The sequence below is a fragment of the Miniopterus schreibersii genome (genome assembly GCF_964146895.1).
Source record: "Miniopterus schreibersii genome assembly, chromosome: 19".
Classification (NCBI taxonomy): Eukaryota; Metazoa; Chordata; class Mammalia; order Chiroptera; family Miniopteridae; genus Miniopterus; species Miniopterus schreibersii.
This window is the reverse complement of record NC_138119.1, coordinates 22,729,084-22,746,869: the sequence shown is the minus strand read 5'-3', so window position 1 is coordinate 22,746,869 and position 17,786 is coordinate 22,729,084. Positions and strand designations below refer to the sequence as shown.

At 46.9% G+C, this 17,786-nt stretch overlaps 1 protein-coding gene across 1 annotated transcript in view; it reads right to left on the bottom strand.

Moving 5' to 3' along the window:
- Positions 1–6,899: 6,899 nt before the first annotated feature.
- Positions 6,900–17,786, bottom strand: part of LOC308549588 (uncharacterized protein C1orf21 homolog) — a 167,926-nt gene continuing 157,039 nt past the window's right edge. The window contains exon 6 of the mRNA XM_081122382.1: positions 6,900–7,687. Coding sequence (XP_080978508.1) covers positions 7,649–7,687 — 39 coding nt within the window. The 3' untranslated portion in view covers positions 6,900–7,648. The remainder of the gene's footprint in view (positions 7,688–17,786) is intronic.

Sequence of the window (17,786 nt, the reverse complement as noted above, 5' to 3'; positions counted from 1 at the left end):
CTCTGAGCTAGCATTTTGCTTTATCTAATTCTTTTCTTCTCCTTAGAAAGTTTCTAATTATTTGTCTGGTGAGGGATGTGAGTGGATAGGTTCTTTGGAAAACCTAAAAGGCACTGCTCGAGTTGTCTGCACAGAGAGACTCGCTTATCTCTGAGCCTTCCTTGCCTCATACCCTAAGAACGCAGAGCTCAGAGCTCCGGTGACCTCCCTGTCCCCGCGAGGTCCATGGCAGCTGTCTCAGCTTGTGGGTATTTTCCATGTGCATACAACCCATCTGTGCTTTATTTTTTAAAATATCCCTTTTCTTTGGTGGGACTCAGGTGCGTACTCCAGACACAGCAGAGGCTCGGCCACCAGGTGTGACCTAACCCAGGGAAAGGCTGTCCAAGGGCAGCTGCCTTTGGGTGGAATGAATGAAGGCGTCACACACTGAGTCGGGAAGCCCTCTGCTGCCTCCCATGAATTCATCTTCGGGTGGACCCTCATCCCGGTGTCTAGGCTAGCCTGTTCCCAAGAGGTGATTTTAGCCTTGGTGGCTCTACAGACAAGCCAGGATGACCCAGAGCTGTCCCTGTGTCTCTAACCCAGCCCCAGCCTGGATTAAAGCCCTTGAATTCAAACAGCTTTTGGAGAGAGGACAAGTAGTTGGGGTGAGGGTTATATGAGAATAACTCATCTCAGCAAGAAATGTGGCTTCGACAAAGAGGAAGGGACACCTGGTCCCGATGCTGACCATGCCTACCCCTCTGGGTGACCTGGGCAGTGACCTCTGCTTCACAGGGCAGAGTATCACCTACAGGTCTTCTTTATGCTCCCCGAGTCCCCAGCCAAGTCCATGGGACCCTCTGGGATGGGTGGCTAAGTGCCTTGGCCTCGAACCTCTCTCTCCCTCCTCAACTCCCAGCTCCAGCCACTTGACTGCAAGCAGGCTCTGAGCCCACACTGTCCCTCCTCTGGGTGAGTCCCATCCTGTCCCCTCGGCCTGGAAGGCCATTTGCAACGCTCTCTGTAAGTCTTCTGACAAACCTGGGCTTCGATATCACCTCTTTCAGGAAGCCCCCCGATCCCAAAGCTGGGTGGCTGCCATGGGAGACGCTCCCACAGCACCCAGTACTTATCCCTCCAGTGGCACTTGCCACACTGTCTCCAGAACTGACGGAGGGGTGGGGGCTGTGTTTGGTTTAACTGCGCTGCTGGCGATTAGCTCCGTCCCTGGAGTATCCCAGGCACCCTATAAACACTGCATTGAATGAATGAGTCCTCGACACTGAGGAAGGCAATGCTACACATGCTACATCTGGGACAACCTTGATGAAGGGGCCCCGACTCCGCACACTGGTGTCGGAGCGTCCCAGTGGAGCGGCTGAAATGCCACAGTCAAGGCCACACTGGACGACAGGAGGGTGAGAAGCGCTGTGGCTGTATATGACTGGACCTGGCGCGTATCCTGAGGGATGTGTCCTTCATGTGTCTGGGGTGGGGCAAGGACACCAGCAACAGCATCCAGGCTAGAGGCAAACGTGCCGGTGGCAGGGTATCTTGGCACAGAGGGGCACAAGGTGAGATGACCGGTAGACCTAGACCGCTGTCCTCCTACACGAGTCTAACTCAAACTTTTGCAAGAGTGACCACTAGCTTTTCCCACTTTGGTATTATTATAGTTAACTGCTACTTCCCTAGGCATTACCTTAGAGACTAGAAAAAGGCAAAAACACAGCTCTTCCTTGGACCATAGCAATGATAAAGTAGTTACATTTTCTTTCTCCATGTATTTGTGTGTGTGTGTGTTAAGGGAATAGATCCAAATTTAGAGCCCTAATAAGACAGCTGCCTGGTTCTGCTCCAGAAAATTAGATACGATTTTTAAAAATGAATTTGCATCTTCCTTTGAACAGAAAAGCTGGCTTGAAATCTATTGCGAAACTTCCCTCGCTCACCGCTCACCGGACTGGCTGTCGAGAAAGAACAGTCCCTGAAGGTCTGGGCTGAGATGCCAGGAAACCAGGGGCTGTTCTGTCACTTCTGGGCAGAGGCCAAGCGGCCCCCCAGGCTCCACAGCTATTTTTAACCCTAGGGACCCTAAGGCAGTTCTGGCTGAGTTTATAGTGTTCTTTTCACTGCCTCTAAGTCTTACTCAATCAAGTTCAAAGGCTTGGGCTAAAAATAACCCCTGGAAAGGGAAGAAGGGAGAATTCAGGGTTAGTTAGAGTGGAAAGACAGCATTAGAAGGGAGCCTTTGGTTTAGGGGTGAATCTTGCTGAATTAAAGCAATTTCTCTGGCTTCCAAGAGACAAGAGCCATTTCCCAAGTTATGTTGAATGAATCTGACAGTTACCAGGTTAGAGGCAGAATCTTGGGGACAGTTTTCAAGGAAAACTGGTCATAGGACCCCCTTTATACAAGGAAATCCTTTTGATTCCTTCAAGCTAAATAAGTGAGGGTTGGGATGGGTCCCCTCTAGGCAGCACCTTTAACAGTTCCTATGGAGATGTGAGTCATCTTCTTTAAAGGATGTGCCTTTAGGAGCAAGGAGAGGAACTCTGGAGAGTTCTTGGGCTCTTCTGACCTTGCGACAAGTTATTTAAATGATGTCCAAGTCACTACAGGACTATCCCAAACATTTAAGGTCTCGAAAGAGATTCACAATGGTTTTCAACCTGGAAAATACAGGCTCCCCAGTTCAAAATCGGAAAGAAACAGAGCCCTAGAAAGGATTTCAAGTCAATGGTCCAGACCTTTCCTCCATCTCTGGAGATCAGATCTTCCCAAACTTCTGGGCAAAGTCAAAGCTCTTCACCTTAAAAAGATGCAGGCTGTGACAAAGCAAGCCTTGGGACCAGGGAAACGCGCACAGTCAGACGCCTGTCCTGGCTGCGTGTGGTATCTAACTGCAGAAGTACCAGGCTCCTTTTCCAGGTGCGGAAAAAGTTCTGAGGGAGAGGCATGTGCCTGAATTCCCAAAGCCTTTTCCTTCTGGGTACAAATGTCCTATGAGCCAGTGGCCTCTCCTGGTTTCTGTGCAGCTAATCAGATATGGGAAGGCCAAGTGAAACGCTCTGCACTGGGAAACCAAGCTGCTGATGAGTTCAAGAGAGATTCTGGAAGGTAGATGCCCCCAAGGGGTAGTTTTCACAGTGTTGCAAAGGGCATTAATATTAAAGAAACTGGGAAAATACTAGAACATCTTTCCTTCTTTCGACATGGGCATTTATGTCGGGTGGATGTATTCTACACATAGATACACTACTTCGAACAGGGGGCATAGATTCACCGCATGGGGGTGTTGGGAGGATTATAAAGACAAGACAGTTATAAAATGCCTAGCACAGTATCTGGCACAGCGTGAGTATAAATAATAAATAATAGTTCCTTTTCTTCTTTCCCCAAAATTAGATTAGATCCCAAATCACAAGGTTCCCCTGAAAAACATGGCATGACTAGTGAGTCATAAGGTTTGTCACGAAAGGAAATATATTCACCTACAATCCTCATTTTCTGCCACAGCTTTCTGGCCCTTTTCCAGAGACATACAAAAAGATGACGGAAGTCAAGGACATTTTTTTCCCCCTTGGGAAAACACGTCCATTCGCTGGCACAAGGCAACAAACAATTCATAGACCTCATTCAGGAACTTCCAAAGGTCTACTGCAGGGACAGTGTGAAAGCCAATCGCCTTGCTCAGCTTTGCACAGGGGTGTGGGGGCCACTGACCCACCTGCAATATCGAGAAGCCAAAGTTCCGGCTTCAAGCCACCTTTTCATTATGCCCTTGACTACACCTTCCCTCCCCCACACCATGCCTTATTTTGTCCTGGGGTTTAAGCAACTTAACAAAAAGTTTACTTTCTGAGAGGTACAAAGAAATAAAGCACTGAGAATGCCTTCCAGTGGGAGATGCATGGAAGGCAGATTTTATGCAAAATTATAGAGCACAATCTAATACTTTTTTTTTTTTTAAATGAGGGAGTTGGGAGGAGGAAGGGGAGAGCCTTAGAACCCAATTGTTTTGTCTTTCATAAGAAACATGTTAGGGTCTAGAATCCAAGATTCAAAGTTAGCATTTTCCTGGGTTAAGAACTGAATACTTTTTCTTCCTATAAAACTGACATGTTAAACCGAGCTTCTTTTCTAAGATGAGTAGGGATGGAACGCTCTTTTAAATTCTTGCCCAATGTCTAAGCTGGATTTGTAATCAATATGCCAACCTGCATCCCAAGCTCCTGAAGCAAAATTCACATGAGATACCATCTCTGTTTTTAACAGGCTTATGGGAGAGTCTGGCCCCAGGGGGAAAAAAACACACACAATGCCTGGACGAGGTTGGAAGTGGGACAAAGTTATAACTCAAAGTGGGATGCCATCCCATGGGACCAAGAGTGGAGCCATCATCCTGGGGCCTGCTCCAAGGGGCCGTCAGGTGTGGCCACTCTTGACGCTGGGGAGCCCCTGACAGAGGTGCCTCCTTGCCTCACAGCGTGGAGGAGGTTGGCACCCGTGCCCAGGACTAAATAACTAACCGTGGCTCCTCCTTAGTCAGGTCATCATCTCCTACTCGAGTCATCAAAGCCCATGGGCACTGCAGACGGGAGAGACTCGTCTCCCAGCGGGCCCAGGGGTGGCCACTGCTGCTTCCGAGGGCTGATCTATCCCATCTCTGGACTTCATACCTTCTTTGTCCCTAACTAGACCATAACACCGCTCTCTGCCCCAGCCTGGGACTAGTAGCAGCACCAAGGTAAAAGCCTCCTTCAGGGTTCCCTGCCAGCAACAAACACGTATTCAATTAGGACAGCAGGACTCCATGATCCTGAACCTGGGCCAAGCCAAAGAAAGCCGCGCTCAGACTGCTGAACTTTTACAACTCGACGGCTCAGAGCACACAGGGCCCGTGTAATCCAGCTGTAAATCTTGCTGACAGGCCGCCCCACCCTCTGGCCGCTGGGCAGCGGGGTGTGGAGTCACACCCGGCACACAGCCCTTCCATCAACTCTGCTCAAGGCTCTCAGTCCATTTCTCATCCCTCTCCTGCCTCCATCCGCCAGCCCATTTCCCGCCCGCCCTCCCTCCAGCTCCCTGAGCCTGAGCCTCAGAGGTCACAGCCAGCAGAAGCTTCTGGATTATTCTTCTCATTGTATCTGAGACAATCTGCTTCACGTTCAGATACGTTCAGGGGGGAAAAAAAGGCAAAATATTCTTCTTGCTTTCGACTCTTTCAGAAAAGCATAAAAAACACACACATACGAACACAAATCACTTGACAATTTTATGATTAAAACCAACAAATGGAAAACAGACAGTTCTAAGCGTTGCTAACATAATCAAGCGTTTCTTGCCAACCTGCTCGACCACCCCATGCCTCAGATCTATTTCTAGATGTACCAAATGTGTCGGCAGATAAAATCACTTCTGCACTTCAAAGAGGTCTCCAGTGTTGGCACTGGAAGACAGAGCTCCAGGGGACAGGTCACTGTTTCACGGGAACCAGTTTCCTGTCTCACAAAACACTCAAGAGTCAGGTTCCCAAGAAGTACTTGGTGCTGTGGCCACGTGCGTAGACACTGCCCGAGACACCACGTGGAGGAGTGACATGGAGGATGGTTAGCGTCTGCTTTATAAGAACAAGAAATCCCGGGACAAGGTCATCGGCATAGCAGTGAACAAAGTCCTCCATGGGCAAGTCTGAGGTGGGGCTTGGGGCTGAGCATTGTGTTTACAGTTGACAAAAACAGTTTTAGTCACTTGGCCAAAACCATACAAAGGGAGGGAACTGAAAACCCTGGGCGGGACGACTTGACTCTCCCGGCATTTTTCTGCTGGAAGCGGGATAAAAAGCCTTGAATTTTGGCTGCTTCTCTATTTATGTAACAACCACAGCTGCTCCCCAGAATAGCTGCTGCTGGCTGAAAGAATCAAGGGCCTTTGTTGCTAACATTCGAGTCCATTTTCTATCGCTCTTGACTGAGTTTCCTTCCTTTCCCTTTGTGCCCTGGTCTACAAGGAGACGAGGAATCTCACCGTTAGCTCATCAGTGGGGCCATCGCTTATGTGGATGGATTTTAAAGTCAAGGCTCATCTTCTCAGTAAGAACAAATTCTGTGGCAGGGGATCGCTTGACTCCCAGAACGTATGAACTTCCCACTTTCGGAGGGTGGCTGTGAGGCCGATGGCCAGGCCCTTCCCGTTCACAACCCCCAGAGAGAGGAACAGACAGTGCTCCTTCTGGGTTTCTGTGGGACCGACCCAAGCCTGGGCTGTGGCGTAGCATTGAATAGGGTGCCCTCCCCAGAAAGTAACAAAGACGACTCTCGTCAAAGCTATCAAATGCATTAAAAAAATACAAAAGTTATTTTCTCCTTTTGATGGCTATTTACTTGTGACAACATTTGTTAAAAATATTACTTCTGTCTTTGGGAAGAGATCATTCTCTTCATATAATATGGAAAAATAAACTCTACCAAACCCACAGTTCACATTGTCCACGACTGCCCTGGGGCGTCAGCTTTTGCATCTCCAGACACTGTCACCAGTGTAAATGTGCTACGTTTTCAGGTAGGGAAACATTTCTCACTGTACTATCCAGGGCTGCAAGGAAGAGGCAAAGAAAGTGACCAGGTTCCTGTATCACTGAAGGGAGAGAATTAGGGAAAGAGGGTGGTTTATTTGCTAATACAATGAAGGTAACAGGGTGGTTTTGGGCCCTCCTAAAAAGTCATGGGATGTCCCCTCATCTCTTCTGACCTCCTGCTGCCCAGCTAATTCTTGGTAGATTATTCATGGGAAGGTAGGGAGCCGTTAGGTGTCATTGTCAATTCTCGGTGTCATTGCAAAGGAGGGCTCATCATTCGCACCCGGGGTCATCATAAAACACTGAACTGGATGAATGGGAGAAGACAAAGATACATAAAAACAGTAAAATGTTTATTTTCTTAGAAAAAAAAAGTGGGGAGGAAGGATTTGAAATGATTGTGATCACACTTGCGTCTGCATCTGAGCGAAGCCAATGTTTGCAAGCTTAATCCTTGATTACGATACCCAGTAAATGAAACAACCTGCTGTGCTCCTGGGTCACTTCCAGGAGTCAGGTCACAACATGCTTTTAATCGATACGAGCTTCTCTCCTTCTTAGCAGAGAAACACGGCTCGCCATAGCAACCATCCCATCTCCAAAGCACAACATCGCCAGTGAGAAGCAAGGCTCCGGGCCGCTCCGGGACAGACAGGGTGGAAGGACAGAGGGAAGGAGACGCGGAGAAGCGGAACGCTCTAGAACAGAAGTTGGATAATCTGAGTTCACCACTACCTCGTCTTATAGAAAATAGGTTGGAGAGCCTCTGTAAAACCAACAGTATCTTTAAGGTGAGATCGCAGAATTTTGCTGCAGACCTGGACACAAGAGAAGTGAAAAGTTGCAACGAGTTTTAACTAGCAGCAACAAAGAAAGTTCAATGACAGTTTTTTTGTTTGTTTTTAGCAATATTCCTTTGCAAGTTCATTGGGAAACACTGTGATTTAATGGGGCATACGATATGGAACGATCTTCTTTTGCTATAGCGCTGTTCCTTGAAGAGGACCGACCTTTGCAAAGATTTCGACTGGGGTGTAACCTATTTACACAGTAGTAGCTCCTGGTTTGAGTGTCCGATTGGTGCTATGTGACATCCTCTTCTTCCGAACAGTAATCTCGACCCTGGAGGGGAAAAAGAGAAGAGTAACGTGTGAATGAGAAACTCAGGGCAGAGCCGGAGGCAGTGACTTGCATCAATTTCCTCCCAGCACATGTCTCCTTGCACCAAAACCCAGGCCCACCAGTGACACTGGGCACAACACAGCTACGTCATAACTACGTGTTTTATAAACTGTATGCTACAACCTCAAAGCATGGCAGTTTTACCAAGCCCCAAATAAACCCTTACTTTATTATTCGTAAGAACTTATACTAGGCGTATACAAGACTTGGCTATTCACCAAGGGATTTCCAAATGGACGCTCCATTTAGGAGACCAATTTCTCATGATCAAGAAAAGCTGAAATGAACAATGAACGTGTCCCCTTCTGCTGGGGTCAGGGCTGCTAGCATTTTATAGTTACATCTCCATGCCCGGAGTTTACAGTTTTACCGAGGGGAATGGAATAATCCAGGGATGTCTTAGTTTTAATCCACTCTAAATTAAAATAGGATTTTTAAAAAAAGCAAACAAGGACTCGATGACGATAACATATCTAGGACTGTGTTTGGTATGTGTGGGATATACAAGAAAGGCAAAAATGCTTCTGATTCATTCACTAACCAAGCAGGTTACTAGAAGGCTTAAGGACTCTGTACAATTGTTATATGTGAACATATTCTGTCTTCTCTCCAGGAAGGCGCTGTGAGGACTGGGATTTAAGCTCCACATCTGACCTGGCTGGGTTGCCTCGGCCAAAGCACACGGCTTCCTGGTCTGTAATCCATCACAGAACAAAACACCTGCCTGCGTCACAGTGTCACAGACAAGGGCTTTGCGAAAAGTCATGGTTAACTGTTTGCATCCTTTGACCTTTTTCTTTTAAAATATACACGAGGAGTTTCAAAAACAGAATTTTCTAAATAACTGGAACGTATTCATAAAAGTATGTAAAACTTAAAAAATATAATAATTTTACATACAAATATTTATCAAGTGTATTACATGTTTCTTTGTCATAATATCTGTATATTGGAATATTTCACATTCTCCTAATATTTTAAGTATCGCTCTGACTTACTAGCTCTGGGGTCTCAATTAAGTTACCTCTCTGAGTTTCAGTTTCCCCACCTGTAAAATGGAGATAACAACAGTACCTGCTTCACATGGTTGCTGAGGATGAAATGAGTTAATAGTAGTCAAGTGATCCCATAGTGCCTGGCACATAATTTACACATGTGGTACGTGTGTGTGCACGTGTTTGATAAATTAAAAAATGCTACCACACAATGAGGTTGCCAGGGGCTGCCTGTTTCCAGGCGAAACAGCCGCAGATTGCTTGTTCTCTGGGAATGTGATTCGCTTATTTGCATGTTTTAGTTTCTTCCACCATCAGATTGCCAACTCTCCCCCCGCTACTTGCAGGGTGTCTGACCCCAGTGTCGCCTCCAGGCGTGTTTTACTTCCTGCATGAAAAGGCCTCCTGGGCAGAGAAACTGGGCAACCACCTTCCTAAGAGAAATGTGCAAGCAGCAGTCATCCCACAGTGACAGCCTCCCTGGTGACATCTCCCAAGCGAATGGTGACTCATCCCCAGCCTTGGCCCAGACCACTCAGAAGACACTCTCCAGGCCACATGCTGAAGAGTTAGGAAGGGGAACCTCACGGACACTGACTGTTGAGAGTTTACTCTCCAGTGTGGGAAACAGGACACACCGGCACATAGCAATGCAATGCTGGAAACCTACCGGGTGGTGTTGCCACACAGCCCCAGCTCGTGAGGCCCAGGAGCAGACCTGCAGGGGGACACGGGGTGTTCAGCTCGAGGGGAAAGGCAGGGCTCATGGAGTTTTCATCAAGAAAGGACAGAGGACATTTCCAGCGTATATGTGGACACACACACTGTTGTGTGACATCAGGCAAATTACCGGGCTTCGGTTTCCTGGGGATAATCATAGTCTCTGCCTCATAAGGTTGTGATCAGGATTAAGTGGAAACGATACAGTGTCTGGCAGGGAGTCAATACATATTAGCTGCTGATGTTATTACTACGATGATTAAACTCATGTTCGTTCAGTCCCCTGGCAGAGGAATAGGGACCTCCTTCCTGTGGCTGACAGGTGAGGACTGTGGCCATGAACTGTGATCTGACAGGTGCCAGGGAGTCCTTCCTCCCACCTCAGCCTTGCACCCAAGATGGCCAGAAGTTCATGATCTTGAATAAAGCTTCTATGGCAGACCCTTAAGTCCCTTCCCTTCTTATAGCTAAATCAGGCCTCAAATCGAAGTGAAGGCCCAGCTGGCCAGTGTGGGGTTCAGAGGGTACCTCATCCACAGGAAGAAATGGGTCCACTGAAGGATAGACAGACAGACACACCCACACCCACACCCAGGCACACTCAGGTGAACTGGTGGCTCATTGATAAAGCAGAGTCCCCAAATCTATCAATGAGTTACAGGGTTATGAAGCAGGAGGTGCATTTCGGACCCTACAAGTTGACTGTTACCGTAAGCAAGTGCCTCCTTCTGAGGAACAAATCTCTATAAACTGTGTAAACTCAAGACCCCAACTTCCATTTTCCAAGCATCTGCTCCTCTGAAATTACTCTAATTATTAGGAGAAAGAGCAGGAAAGCTGCATTCGTTGCTTTGCAGATATTATTTCATTGGTATTCACACCAACCCTGACCAACCCTGCAAGGAGGGAGTGGTGCCCTGTGATTTGTGGGCAAACCTCAGACAAGCCCAAGAGCCCAGGGTAATCCTTGCCTTTTTTTCCCCCCCAACTGTAGTAAGTTGGTAACTAAATTCAAATTCAAACCAGTTTCATTTTTGTTATTATCACCTGTCAGCAGCTCTGAGAACCAAATATTTTATAAACAGAAAACTTGAAAATCACAAACACCAAGAGTACGAGCTCCCAGGTGGCCGGTGGCGTTTTAAGAAACGGAAACCTGAGAGAGCTGCGGCTTGAGCGGCCTCATCTCGGCATCACCTGGGGCCCCACCTGCACACCAGCCCTCCCGGGCAGGACAGGGAGCTTGCTTCTCTAACATGACTTCAGGTCTCATTTAAATTTTTAAAGAGCTGTGCTAAAAAGAGCACCTTAAAACCTACAGCTGTCAGAAGGCAGGAAGTGGGAGTAGCTGGCTTTGGGAGACACACAGCAATTCTCGGAGCTGAAGGGGACTACAAAATGCAAGTCTTTGTAAAGAGGCTCTGGGCAGTTGGAATTAGCGACTGTTGGACACAATTCCACCCTTGTGCCAAGGCCACACTGAAAGCTACAGACAGCAAGATCCCTCCTAGGGCCCCGCAAGCTGGAGGACCGGAAAGGCCCAATGATGCTGACAAGAAAGGGTTGTTGAGGGAACCACATGCACATTTCGGTGCAGGCACACAAAAATCACAGCTTTTGCCTGCTGAAATTTCCCTGACCGTGCCCTTACTCTGCACAGGAACACCCTCTATGCTCTTCTGTTGTCCAAATACTTTCTTGGAAACTTAAAGAAGTTTATGTCAACTCAGAACATACATTTCCAAGGCTCTGGGGGTAGAAGGTTTTGTTTGCTGAGATGTCTAGGCTAAGAATTAGAGATATTAAGGAAAGTACATTGCCCTAATTTTAGATTCTGCAAGTTTAAAGAGGGACGCCCAAAGAGTGACTTTGAGTAAAGAATCTGTTCCTGCAAAGTGCCTACAGTACCTTTCCTCCTTAAGTTTAAGTACACAAATAGTCTAGGGCTGGCCGTCCCGTTTCAGGTGCGATTCTATCCTTTTAGTCTTTAGTATGTTTTTGTAGATGATTGTGCATTGGGCCTAATACATACACCTCAGGCATATAACAATTAACTGTGAACTGCATATTTTCCCAGTGGAGGTAGATTAGAGCTAGATGAAAGTTACTGAGATGAAGCGCTGAGCCTCAGTTTCCCCATCTTTAAAATGGGGACGGTAAGACCTAACTTGCAGTGTTGTTGTGGGAATTAGAAGTAAAATACAGAAGGTGTTTAACAAAGCTTGGCACATGGTAGGTACTTAATAAATTACAGCTCTTCTGGTGATATTGAAAAATGAGACTGCCCGGCTAGCGTGGTTAAGTGGTTGAGCACTGACCCATCAACCAGGAGATTAGTTAGATTCCTGGTCAGGGCACATGCCCAGGTTGAGGGCTCGATCCCCAATAGGGGCCATGCAGGAGGCAGCAAGGATTCTCTCATCATAGATGTTTCTATCTCTCTCTCCCTCTCCCTCTCTCTGAAATTAATAATAAAAAAAATTAAAGAAATAAAAATGAGATCAATAGATCCAATAGTTCATAAACTGCTTAGGTGAGAAATTAGGCCCATAGCTGAATCAGTCATTACATTCAGGTCCCTGGTCAAGCCGTGTACCTCGGGGCCTTGTCCTTCTTCCTTCCTGGCTGGCTCCCGTTGCCCTCATGAATCCACGACTTCTCATTTTCTAAATCTCTGCTCCAATGTCACCTCATTGTCTTCCCTGAACACCCTATACCCAATAACACTTCTTACTCTGCTTCATGTTTGCATGTCATTACCTGACATTATTAGATATTAATTCATTTCTTAACTGACTATCTTCCCCCTCGAATAGAAGTAAGGAGTGGGCAGGAACTTTTTTACACACTGTTGCATCCTCGGGACTTAGACTACTGTTGGCAACATGTTAGATGCTCGATGAACATTTGTCAAATAAATGAAAGGATGAAAAATATCTAGAGAGTTCTGAAATTTGGGGGTTGGAAGAGGACCTAGAGGTTTTCCTCTCTGACCTCGCATTTAACCTAGGGTGGCCTCCGTTTACCACATTCCAGACGGGGAACCTTTTCTTTTCGGCTGGAACACATCAGATACTTTTCCAAGCTGCCTGTGAAACCGTTCAACAGCAGAGCCCAAACCCTGCCTTTTGCCCACAGAGTGGCTTAGTCTGGGCTTGGAAGCAGAGGACAGGTCTTCCCAGATCGAGAGCATCCCTCAGTCCACTGCCTGCAAATATCGTGGTTTCCACCTAGGTCTCCCTCCTTTGCATGTGCATCAGTTTTACCATGTGCACCAGTTTTACAATGTCTTTTTGTGTTGTTTTTTTTTTTTTAAATGGGCCAACACAAAATTTCACCAACGCAGAATAAAATATCCCATAGATACAGCCTAAGATGAGTAAAAATTAAGTATCTGACAAAGGGAATCACCAGTGACAACAGATTCCAAAAGAATCAATGTGCTAAATCTTAGCAATAATAGAACAGAATATAAAACTGAGCTTCTGTCGAAGCTCTGGAGAGAGAGACAACGCTTAGCCTCAAAGAAATAGAAAGGATCCCAAGGAAAAAGAAAAAGATGAGCACATTTGATCATGTAAAAATGAAACTTTGCAGGTCAGAAAACAATGTAACAAAATAAAAACGCTGCCCTTGTAACGGGAAAAATACAGCATGCATGTGTAAATGATCGAAGTCACACGAGAAGCTCACACAATACAAAAATGAACAGCGAGAGGAGCTCAAAAGGGCACAAGGTGGAGACTCATTCAGAACAAAATAAAACCAGTAAACACACAAACAGAAAAGTGGTTTGCTTCAGTAATCAAAAATACAAATTAAAATAACGAGATATTACTTAAGCATGGCCACACCCAGTTTTTGAGTGTGCACAATGAAATGACACTCATGTATGGCCGGCCTCAGTGTAAAAAGGTACAGCCGCTCTGAATCGTAGCTGGGTAATATGCACTGTGAGTCATAAACATGTTCACACCCTTTATAGAAATCAGAAATCAAAGATAAACTCCCAAATACACATTTTAGAATAATAGATGCCTTGGTTCTCTGGGGGTGGAGGTGGGAATGGGGATTGATTCTAAGCAGCAGAAGGGATCTTACTGAGGTGGTGGGAGGTTTTTTTAACTGGAGTGTGGTGATGGTTGTGCAGTTTGTCAAATGAGTAAATTTTATGGTATGTAAATTATACCTCCAATCAAGTTGTTAAAAGTATATGTACAAATATTTCCATTGCAACGTTTTTATCAGGTACCAAAAACAAATCAATCTACTATCGACTCTCCCTCCCCCCGGCCCAATAAAAAAAGGTCACTGAGGTATGGCTCCTGCACTCTTTGCTACCAAACAAACAACACCGACAGGACCAATCACCCACATGTCCCAAACAGGCAGGTCCTTGTGTACCACTGTGTTTTCACACATATTTAGGGCTTACTCATTTCTTCTGGAATACAGGGCAGGAGAGCCACAATCTGCCCCTTGAGCACGTGGTAACAATGAGCGAGAATCCAGAACAAACACGAGGCGGAGGGGGCGGGACAGGGTGGCAAAGGGAATGAAAGACACCCCCAGGGGCTGCTCTTCAATTCTCCTGTGGGGCTGTGGCCAGAAGCCAGGGCTCTGTCCCCCTTCCCCGGGGCTGGAGGAGGCAGAGCCTGTCCAGTCAGGGGGGCATTTCAACAGCATTTCCACTTACAGTCCAACACCAATTTACAACAAATGCCAAAGAAAAGGAAAAATAATTAGCTGTGCTGTTAAAGTCTCCCCCCCACCACTTACTTCATTAGAAAAATCAGTCGAGGCAGTAATGGCTTTATTCTAATTAGACTCACGGGCTATTATTTCAGTTGGAAAAAGGTCTCGTCTGTAATGAGCAGGAGGAGTGTGACAGCCTCTGCGTGTTCCTTTGACCATACACGGGAAGGAGCCCCAGGACACCACCAGCAGTGACAACAATTCCAGTATACTGGGCTTTTCATTTCCAAGAGAGACTGAGTATTAACTAAACAGCTTTAAACCTCCCACGAAGTGTTTACGAAACCCGAATCCTCATTCCATGGACAAAGGGGGGGATATTTTAGAAGCAGGGAGGGACCTGCGGCCCCCGATGGGAGTCCCCTGCCCCTGGAAGGCGAGCACAGGGAACCAGCCAGCTACCGAGGGCAGGCCCTCAGGGCAGCGAGGAGGGGCGCAGGGTTGAGCAGAACAAGTCCCTTTGGCTTCCCTACTCCTCCAGGACTTGACTAAGGTGACCGAGAAGAGGAAGAGCGTGGGCCGTGGGGCCTCCTCGTGGAGCCTGAGGTTTCCACGGGCAGGAGAACCTAACACACCTCCTGGGAGTGAGCAGCTCGGGAGGAAGACAACCAAGGGCGGTCCAGAGGACGGGTGAGGGCCTGCGCAAGCTAGCTGACTGCTGGGGACTACTTAGCCTAATGAAGCTCTGATTAAATTCAGGGTGGTCACATTTGGCCAATAAAAACAGCAACTAATAGAGGCCCACGGCCTCAGTAGCCATGACCATCAGAGCCCTTAAAAATGGGAGCGTTTTCAGATGCAACCTGAAGAGGAGAGTTTCAGGTGAGCTAGAGCACGGCTTCGTGCCCGTGTTAGGGCCTCCTGAGGGTTTCCTTCCACCAATGGCACACACTGGGATGCAGTGCTAGGCTCTGGGGAAGCAAGGACAAGTGAGATCCAATTCTCAGCCTTCCAGAACCGCCTGTTTAATGCTTCCAGTCCTTTATAGAGATTCTTAAATAATAAAGCAGCCGTGACAGAGGGGGGCACACTCTGTATCCCCGAGTGCCCTCTGGAAGGACGAACACACACGATGCCCGTGGCTGCCAAACGCAAGACCATGGGCAGGAAGGAGGAAGGAAAGCCCGAGAAGAGGACAGGAAGGAGAAGCCGACCAGGAACCAGTCCAAGGAAGGACACGGCCGACATCCCTGTGCCTCTGCTCTGGGGGTACCTCGGGGTGCCTGCCCTTGCCCAAGTACTTGCGCTCATGGCAAAAGGACACCGCTGACTGACTGTGCCCACATCGCTGTGGAGTTCAGAGCACTGTCGGCCACACCTCACCCATAGCAAACGGCATGGTTCCTATTTGCATTCAAGCACATACTGCACTGTCCCAGAGCCTGAACTCTTCTCGTCTGTTCCCTAAAAAGCTGGACTGACAGAAACTCGAGAATTCTCTAGAAGTCAAGTCCTCTGGAAAAAAGAAAGTGAGCAGAGACTGAGAGTGTTGCATTTCTTTTAGGCCCACTGCCTGCTTTATTTTCCCTGGCCCCATCACCCGTTGTGATCAGCTACATGGGAAAGCGAGGATCCTTAAAGCCCAGGGCGTGCACATACCTCACCAGTGCTTCCTACCCGGGTTACCATCAGGACTATTACGAGGTCACCTGGCAGCCCAGCCAGTGGCTCAGTGGTTGAGTGTTGACCTATGAACCCGGAGGTCACAGTTTGATTCCAGGTCAGGGCACATGCCCGGATTGTGGGCTTGATCCCCAGTAGGGGGGGGCGTGCAAGGGGCAGCCTTTCAATCATTGATGTTTCTGTCTCTCTCTCTCTCTCTGAAAATATATTAAAAAAAAAATCACTGCGTAAAGCTATGCAGTGGGGAGAAAAACAAAACACATCCTTACCCTTGTAATGACAGCTTTAATTTGTGTGACGGATGACGGGAAAGGAGACCCAGGGAGGGTTTGGTTATTAGCAAAAGCAATAACCATGGAGCAGGAAATTATTTAATGGGATGATACTGGCAGCCCAGCCCACTTCCAAAGTGCACGTCAGTAAGAGTATCTCTCCACCAGAGTCCAGGCCCAGAGACCAGAGAAAAGAGCTGGGTGGAGGGACATGCTGGGACTTCCTGCACACACGGGGAGGGCCGTGTGACATCCTTTAGGATCTGATACAACAGTGGCATGCTTTCTCATCACTCGAATTCACCGAGGAGGCCTTTAAACTCAACACCAGAGAGTGAAACCTGTCATCAGCCACGTCTGCCAAACATTACATTTTACTCCATAGCAGCTCTGAGGTTAGACAGCCTACTACTGGGAGAGTTTATATGTAGAACCAAACAGCGTGGTTCATAATCACACGCAAGTCACTCTCTTTGGATGAAACACAAACACCTTCTGATCTCTGACACCCTGATTCTAACCGTGGTTCAGACTCGCCTGATATAATATTACGAGGAGAAGCCCTTGGAATAAATTCATAAATCCACTCTTACCATGATCTTTCTCACCAACTGGGTTAGTTCTGGGGCCAAGGGAATCAAGCCACTTCAGGAACCCAAACATTTTCTAAGTGTGGATGGTTTTTCAATAGATGTAGAGGCCTCCAGATAAACAACCACCTTTTCAACCAGCTGCATTTAAATCCACACACTGCTCTTTCCAGGATATTTCCTCCAAGTGTCACACTGAAAAATTCCAGTCAACAGCGGCGAAGGTCCCGTGTCCTACCCTCAGGGGTGAAGGACTGGGAATTATTTTTGAGAAGAAGAAAGGGAAATAAGACAGGAAGGAGAATGGGTTTGCACGGAGCTCTCTGCCCTCCATTTCCCCATCCTCCTTAAAGTCAGAGATACATAAGGTTAAGGTCGCTGGGCTTGTGGGTCAGGTGGGCCTTGGATCCAAGGGAAGCACATCAATGAAATGCATCCTAAAGAAATCTGTATGTTCTTAGTCTGCAGGGAATTATAAAACCCTGACATTTCGCTTAAAAATGTTATGTATATATGGTATCATGAGCATCTTTATAGGAAGAGTCTTTATAACTTTTATGAGATTCCAAAAAAAGATGCCCATGTCCTAACAAAGCTTAAGGAGTCTTGCAAGGGAAAACCAACCAGATGCAAATAGCACTGCCCCGAGGCATCTTTCTTTAATATTCGGGATTGTTTTGAGACTTCTTGTTCATCAGCTGTTCCAACATCCCCATAAAGCAAAATATAAATCCCTATTTCTGCCTGGAGAAGATACTAACACCGGCAGGTGCTTAAAGGATGTATTTACTTTTTCTGCTTCTTACAAGTAAACTCCAATGTAGAGGAGAAAGCATATGTTAAAATCGGGTGCTACAGCGTTCTATAAATTTGAAATGACTTCCAAATAAAAGTTTAAAGAAACAAACAAAAAAACTTGGGTGTGATCTGGATTTGGTAGTATATTCAGAAACGCCTCCATGGAGCCGAGTTTTAATAATCCAGACACCTTCTTTCTCCTCTGCATACAGAGTTTAAAATCATTATCTCGCTCTGCAGGAAACTGTCATTTTCTTTAAGCTGCAGAATTAGGCAAAGGTCACCG